The sequence below is a fragment of the Lepidochelys kempii genome, chromosome 11, assembly GCF_965140285.1.
Source record: "Lepidochelys kempii isolate rLepKem1 chromosome 11, rLepKem1.hap1, whole genome shotgun sequence".
Classification (NCBI taxonomy): Eukaryota; Metazoa; Chordata; order Testudines; family Cheloniidae; genus Lepidochelys; species Lepidochelys kempii.
In genome coordinates, this window is record NC_136390.1 from 58485656 (window position 1) to 58493842 (window position 8187).

Consider the following 8187-nt stretch of genomic DNA (forward strand, 5'->3'; position numbering starts at 1 on the left):
CAGCACTGGGCAGTGACCTGCGCTTTCACATGCGCGGCCTCATCCCTCAGCAGGGAGCCGTTATAACCGTTGCTAATAGGGTGAACAGGCAGCAAATGTGAAAAAACGGGAGAAGGGGTGGGGGGGGCAATAGGAGCCTATATAAGAAACAGACCCCAAAATCGGGACTGTCCCGATAAAATCAGGACACCTGGTCACCCAGGCTGCGAAACGCCTGGGACACGAGCAGGACCTGTGCGCATGCGTATCGCTAGCCCCCGTCATCCCTCTCTCGCGTTGGTCTTTCCCCTGTTCCATTTCCAAGAAGACGCGGGAAGAGAAACCGCCAATAGGGGGAGAGCTCCCCCAGACCACGCCCCGAACTCTATCTCTGCGGCTAGGCCTCTGCCGCTCCGCTCCGGCGGCACCGCCCCTCGGCTCGCGCATGCGCGGTCGGCAGGCGGCAGGTGTGGCCTGGTGCTGCGGGCTCCTATGAGCAGGCGCTGGCGCTGCTCGCCCGCCGCCACCGCGGTGCTGAGGGGCCTGGTCGGCTCGGCCTTCCTCTGCCTGGCCAGGGCCATGAGCCAGTGCCGAGCCCCGGCGCCCTGCGGGGCGGGGCCCGCGGGCGGCGGCGGCTCCTCCTCCGCCCGCCTCAGCCCCCCTTGGCTGCGGCTGCCGCAGGTGCCGGGCGCCGACCCCTGCCGGACCAACGACCTGTTGCTGCTGCTGCCGCCGCCGCCGGAGCAGCCGCCGCCGCCTCGGCATCATGTCGTCTATTTCCCGGGGGACGTGCAGGTACCTGCCCGGCGGGCGGGCGGGGAGGTGGGCCGGGGGGGCCGCTGCCCCGGGCTCTTCCCTCCCCCAGTGCAAACTCATGGGGGCGGGAGGCGGAGGTGGGGCCGCCTCCTGCCCCTCTCCCCCGGGAGGAGGAGGAGGAGGAGGGCGGCGAGGGCAGACCAGCTGCCCCAGGTGTGTTCTCCCCCCCCCATAGAGGCCCCGGGGGCGGGGGGGGGGGTTAACCTGCTGCCCCAGGTGTGTTCTCCCTGTACTAATAAAACCCAAGTTAAACCAACTATTGCAAGGAGGGCAGAGTTTTGTTATGTTATATTTGGGGCATTTTCAGATTTGCTTAGCGTGCTGCTCTCCTAGCTCCTGTCAGTGTGTCCATTAGAAACAGTTAATACCCACAGCAGGTGTTAATACAATGCAGGAAGCTAAAGGCATGCTGTCAAGTGGGACACTTGGGAATGTTGCTGCTGTTTGGGCAGGATAGTGTCTCTAGCCTCTCTTTGCCAGAAGCTGGGAAGGGATGATGGGATGGATCACTTGATGATTACCTGTTCTGTTCATTCCCTCTGGGGCACCTGGCATTGGCCACTGTAGGAATACAGGATACTGGGCTAGATGGACCTTTGGTCTGACCCACTATGGCCGTTCTTGTGGCTAGCATTATAAAAATGCTGCTAGAGAGAAATACAGTCCTGTCCTTTAGCATGGAATATCAGTGTGCTTATCTTACATAGTATGCATTACAACTCAGTGTTTAAATATATTGTTTCAGAGTAACAGCCGTGTTGGTCTGTATTCGCAAAAAGAAAAGGAGTACTTGTGGCACCTTAGAGACTAACCAATTTATTTGAGCATGAGCTTTCGTGAGCTACAGCTCACTTCATCGGATGCATACTGTGGAAACTGCAGCAGACTTTATATACACACAGAGATCATGAAACCATACCTCCTCCCACCCCACTGTCCTGCTGGTAATAGCTTATCTAAAGTGATCATCAAGTTGGGCCATTTCCAGCACAAATCCAGGTTTTCTCACCCTCCACTCCCCCACACACAAACTCACTCTCCTGCTGGTAATAGCCCATCCAAAGTGACAACTCTCTACACAATGTGCATGATAATCAAGGTGGGCCATTTCCAGCACAAATCCAGGTTCTCTCACCCCCTAACCCCCCTCCAAAAACCACACACACAAACTCACTCTCCTGCTGGTAATAGCTCATCCAAAGTGACCACTCTCCCTACAATGTGCATGGTAATCAAGGTGGGCCATGTCCAGCACAAATCCAGGCTTTCTCACCCCCCCCCTTTTTTTTTTCTTTCCCGGGGACACACACAAACTCACTCTCCTGCTGGCAATAGCTCATCCAAACTGACCACTCTCCAAGTTTAAATTCAAGTTTAACCAGAACGTCTGGGGGGGGGTAGGAAAAAACAAGGGGAAATAGGCTACCTTGCATAATGACTTAGCCACTCCCAGTCTCTATTTAAGCCTAAATTAATAGTATCCAATTTGCAAATGAATTCCAATTCAGCAGTTTCTCGCTGAAGTCTGGATTTGAAGTTTTTGAGTTTGTGTGTGTGGTTTTTGGAGGGGGTGAGAGAACCTGGATTTGTGCAGCCATTTGAGTGGTTTACAGTCACTAACAAATTCATACTCACAACCTATTTCTGAGGTAGTGAAATATTTATTGCACAGGTGGGGAACTGAGACTCAGATTGAGGCCCTGATCCCGCAAAGGCTTACCCATGTGTTTAATATTGTCTCTGAGTAGTCCTATTGACTTCAAAAAGAAAAGGAGTACTTGTGGCACCTTAGAGACTAAGAAATTTATTTGCATGCATCCGATGAAGTCAGCTGTAGCTCACGAAAGCTTATGCTCAAATAAATTTCTTAGTCTCTAAGGTGCCACAAGTACTCCTGTTCTTTTTGCAGATACAGATTAACACGGCTGCTACTCTGACTTCAATATTTCTATGGTGAAGAAAGCAGAAGAGTAACTTTTTGTTACGGAAAAAAAACCCTTTTCCTCCTTCATAACCAGCATGGAGCGCAAAAACTGCACAAACACAATTTTATCTTACTTTTTAACCTTTTAAGGTTTGTGACTGTGCAAAGAAGCATAGACTTTGTCCTCTGTAAACTAGATCTGGCTTATCAAGATTTGTGTGTCATTTCTCTTGCATTATCCTTCATGAAAAGCTAATCAGTTCTATTCCATTAATAGAAATAGGACTGTGGAACACCACCCATAGTTCTCGGAGTTGTTTTTGTTTGCAGTATTAGCAAGGTGGATATAAGTGGACTGCATTAACATCTGAAAATGAAATGAGACTGATGATGTCTTTGATTAGTTTCCTGTGCATTTTTATACTTAAAGTGATGTTACATTTTAAGTTTTAAGGCCAAACTATAATGGTGAATTAGTATTTTTGTGAGGCTGAATATAATTTAATGTAATCAGTAGTCTACAGAATCTTAGCCTTTTGAAGTGGGAATTCACCAGAACACAATAAATATCAACACTTGAAGACTGAATGTTGTATTTGGGTAATATTTTGCTATAATGTGTGCAGTGAGCAATATCTTTTCTTTAAGACTTGTTTAAGTTTACATATTTTACTTATCAGAAAAAAAAACATGCTTCCCATTTGGAGATTAACCTCATTCTGTGATCCTGGATCAGGGGTGAAAGTAAGTTAGAGGACTTACCGGTAGGCCGGAGTCCTGAGCAGGGGGCATGGCCTCAACCGGAAGAGGCAGGGTCTTAAATCCCCGGGCCCTTTAAATCTTGATTTAAAGGGCCAGGGCTCCAGCTGCGGTAGTGGCAGCTGGGAGCCTGGAGCCCTTTAAATCACCCCCGAGCTGCCAGCTGCAGAGGCGGCTGGGAGCCCCAAGGCTTGGGGGTGATTTAAAGGGCCCAAGGCTCCAGCTGCTGCTACTGCAGCAGAGACCCGGGCCCTTTAAATCACTGAGGAGCTCTGGGGGCTCCCGGCTGCCACCGCTACCCCTGGGCTCTGGGCTCCGGCAGAGCTTTAAAGGGCCTGGGGCTCTGCTGCGGTAGCAGCTGCCCGAGCCCTTTAAATCCCTGCCTGAGCCCTGCTGCCCGAGCCCTGGGATAGCAGTGGCCGGGCTCCATCGGGGATTTAAAGGGCCCCGGGGCTCCAGCTGTTGCTACTGCCCTGGCCCTTTAAATGCCCACTGGAGCCCCACTGTGGCTATCCCAGGGCTTTGGCAGCAGGGCTTGGGCGGGGATTTAAAGGGCCGGGGCAGTAGCGGTGGCTGGAGCTCCGGGGCTCTTTAAATCCCTGCCAGATCCTACCCACCCCTACCCCGGGCAGCAGGGCTCAGGCGGGGATTTAAAGGACCCCGGGGCAGTAGCAGTGGCTGGAGCTCTGGGGTCCTTTAAATTCCCGCTGCCACTACCCCAGGGCTTTAAATTGCCCTCTCGGAAAGCCGGTCCTGGTACAGTGCACCGGCTTACTTTCACCTCTGTCCTGGGTGTTGAATGTCTCAAAGACATACTTTTCGAAAGACAATCATGTATCCCGCTCTAGCAGCCAGACATAGCCCTTTCCATAAGTACTTGTGCTAGAGAGTCTGAAACAAACCGAGAGTTAAACCTTTGCTCACCAGAAACACTGCACTCTTACACCATAGTAATGTATTGTCTGTCTTGTTTCTTTCAGAACTATCGTGACGTTATGGTCTGCCATCCAGAAAACTTTCAATGGGAGTGCTGGAGTTTAGAAAACATTGCTACCATACTCGCTCACCGATTCCCTAATAGTTATGTTTGGGTTGTAAAATGTTCCCGTATGCATCTGCACAAATTCAGCTGCTATGATAATTTTGTGGCAAGCAATTTGTTTGGAGCACCAGAACACAGCAGTGACTTTGGAGCTTTCACACACCTTCATGCATTGCTAGTTAATGCATTCAGTGTCACCCAGAACATTTTGCTGTCCCAAAAGAGTATGTATAGTTTCAACAAGGATGCAACAATAGCAAAATCGGTTCCTACTACAAATGGCTGTCCAGCATCAGAGAGAGAGAGAAATTGGGAACATTCTGATAATTCTGCTATGAATTTTGGTACACCATCTGTTATAGGTGACGCATCATTTACCTTGATTGGCTTCAGTAAAGGTTGTGTGGTTTTGAACCAGCTGCTTTATGAGTTAAAAGAAGCTAAAAATGACAAGAACACAGATGCCTTTATAAAAAATATAAGAGCATTTTACTGGCTGGATGGTGGTCACTCTGGAGGAAGCAATACTTGGGTTACTGACCCGGAAGTGTTGAAAGAATTTGCAGAGACAGGAATTGCAGTTCATGCTCATGTTACACCTTACCAAGTGTTTGATACAATGAGGTCATGGATTGGGAAGGAGCACAAGAAATTTGTGCAGATTCTTGAAGAATTTGGTGTGCAAGTAGATAAACTGCTTCATTTTGCAGATGAAGTCCCTTCCTTAGATAACCACTTCAGAGTTCATGAAGTATTTTGAGACTTTGAATACACATCCGTGTACTGTATTCTTTGCAAAAGCACTTTTGACATAAGTCTTGTAGTGTTGACTTACCTTTTGTTTTGCGCTGACGGTCTCTACAGAAGAGTACTAAATCCATTACAGTGTGTTAATCTGTGTGTGTGTATATATATATAAATTCATGTAGTGTAAGAAGGGGCTTGGCAAGAGAGCCTGTATGCCTGTGCTGATATTCCTATAGCAAGAGGGAGCATATGACTCTTGGAAAAAAGTAACAACTGTCCATATATAGATGTATTTTTCAACATAACAGGTGGACATTTTTGTGTAAAATGTTTGTATTTAATCTGAAGCTGATTTCTGTGGCCAAAATTTTCAACCCTACTGCTGCCTGAAGTTAGGCTCCTAAGTCATATATTACTGTCAGTAGGAGTTGTAGGTGCTCAGTACCTCTGAATGTCAGGCCACTTTAATTGGGAAATCTAATTTTGACCTCTTCCAGTAGAAGAAAGCAATCTTTTAGCTTTTTGGGATAAAGGAAAAAATGATAGTTGGAACAGTCCTGGGTATATACTTCAATGCAAATTGTACTATTTGGATAGTTTAAATCTGCTAGTTCTGTAACTTTCCCTAAATGAAGCAAAAGTACAAATGACATTTACTTCTGGAATAATGGTGCCAATCTATTCTTCCTAATAGCCACAGAAAGGGCAAGGTGCTTATGAAGTTCCATTAACTAATTGTTAACCATCTGCCAGCGAGTAGCCTTTCATTTGGGGACTAGAGAATATTAAACATATAGGTATAATTTTTAAAATGACCAAGAATGCTTTCTAGTGTTTAGTTTACTATTGTTTCAACATTCCCTAGTCATATTGAGGCTTGACTAACTTTTACAACTCGTATGCTTTGACCATAACAGTTACCTGTGAGGTGTGTCAATCCAGTTGCATCTGAAACTGTTGGGCCCTTTTTGAAATTTGTAACAAATGGCTGTTCATCTAAATCAAGCCATGAAATATATTGGATGCTGGTATATATTGCAAGTTATATGATAAATTCTAGAACATGTTCTTAATTTCACAAGAATTTTGAAAGATCAGTTTGTAGAACCATGATTGTTAGTATACTGCACACACAAAAAAGCTATATAGCTGTATTTTCAGAAGCATAATTTTCTATGCAACTTTTTTCTGACCAAAGTGCAAAACTAGACAAGTACAAAGGATGCTGTCAGCTAGTGTAGGCACAAAATTTGAATGTATTTCAAAACTACAAGATGGGTGAGGGATTGAATCTATTGCCTTACATGTCTCTTTCATGTTTATCCAGGCGATAAATGAATCTTGGAAGCTTGGAAAATCATAACCCTAAAGATAGCCACAGCTGTTGATGAACTAATGGTGGTTTGAAAAAATATTTTTGTCTAGAAGTGTGTAAAAACAATTGAGTTACAATAACCCTTGGTTGTGAATATGGAACTACCAAAAGTTAGTGTGGGTCTACTTTGAAAAGTGATAATGTACAAATTGCGCCATACTCAACTCGTTTCTTAATGGGGGTTATAGCTGCTTGCTGAGGGGACAGTTTTTACTTTTTCCTCCTTTTAGCTCTACAATGCTGAAAGAAGGAGCAGGATTCTTTTTTCCTCATGCATCATCACACAATTGTTTAATTTCCACTCAACCTCCAGTGGTCTTGCACATGGGTAGCTCTGAGGTTATATGGATGTCGAACATAATTCGGCATGGACATATCTTACTGGTGGTGGCATGCAAGAATGAAAAATCCCAGCTAGACTCCAGAGAACTCTTTTTTTACTTAGCGCAATTGATATGGAAGCAAGTGAAAAACATTGCACATTAAATACCATGTTTTACAGAGCCACTTTTCAGAGTAAAACTACCTGTTAAGGTTAAATCTGAGGCTTAAATGTTTGCTCATGAGTGAACAAAAAATTAGCCTATTCAGTAATTATAGATTAAAGTGCTTTAAACAATGGAGAAAATTATAGCATATAGTATATAAAATGAATTCATAATCATTAAACTTTCCACAAGGATGTGATATCCAGCTTCTGCTGCTGTTCAAGTTTCTTTGGAGGCTTTAGCCAGCACTACCCCTTGACTATCTTTTCAATACATTTTTAACAACCCTTCTTTATATACACATTCCAAAATAGAGGATTACCCCTGGTAGCACTCTTAACTACACAAGAAGTGGGAATCAGGGTTTTTCTATTTGAAATATATGCTTTAAAGACAAAACACACATTTTGTAGACTGTTTAATAAAAATCTACCAATTGAGAGGTCTTAAGCAAATCATCCATGCTTAGACTGAAAAATACATCTTATGCTCCTTACTGGTCTGGGGTGTGTGTGTGTGTGTAGTGAAGAAACTTTTCCAAAGTTGTGCAGATATTAATCTTAGTACACAAAGAAAAGAGAACTGTCTAATCTGTAATAGGCACATTTCAAAACAATATTCAGTGCTAGCCAAAGTGGAAAGTTTCACTTTTAAGAGGATATTACAAACGTGTGAGAAGAGCTATTTATACTGTTTGGCAGTACTCTCAAGGTGTCTGGATGGTTGTCCTAAGTAAATCGGAATCATCAGTACAACAGAAGTGGCTTACAGTAGTCGGTACATTTGATCATATTATAGTTTCCATCTTTAAGAGTGGTTCTCATTCTAAGACTTACTATTTGTCCCTATTTTTTTCATTTGAAATATTTTGGCTGTTGTATTTTCACTTTCTCTAGCCAGTTGCAGTGTTCTATTGGACTGTGCCTCTCATTCACTTCAGTGCATGCTAAAAATAATATGTGCAAACATTATGGAAAGTAAATAAATATTTTTATGGGGGAACCACCTCAGTGTGAATGTAAAAACTAACTGTATTAAACAAGGAATCTGCAGTTAA

At 44.6% G+C, this 8187-nt stretch overlaps 1 protein-coding gene across 1 annotated transcript; it reads left to right on the forward strand.

The window, feature by feature from the left end:
• Positions 1-434: 434 nt before the first annotated feature.
• Positions 435-8187, forward strand: C11H2orf69 (chromosome 11 C2orf69 homolog). Its single transcript, XM_073306323.2, has 2 exons — positions 435-774; positions 4459-8187. Exons 1-2 carry the CDS (start codon positions 472-474, stop codon positions 5278-5280), a joined length of 1125 nt encoding a protein of 374 aa, XP_073162424.2. The 5' UTR covers positions 435-471; the 3' UTR covers positions 5281-8187.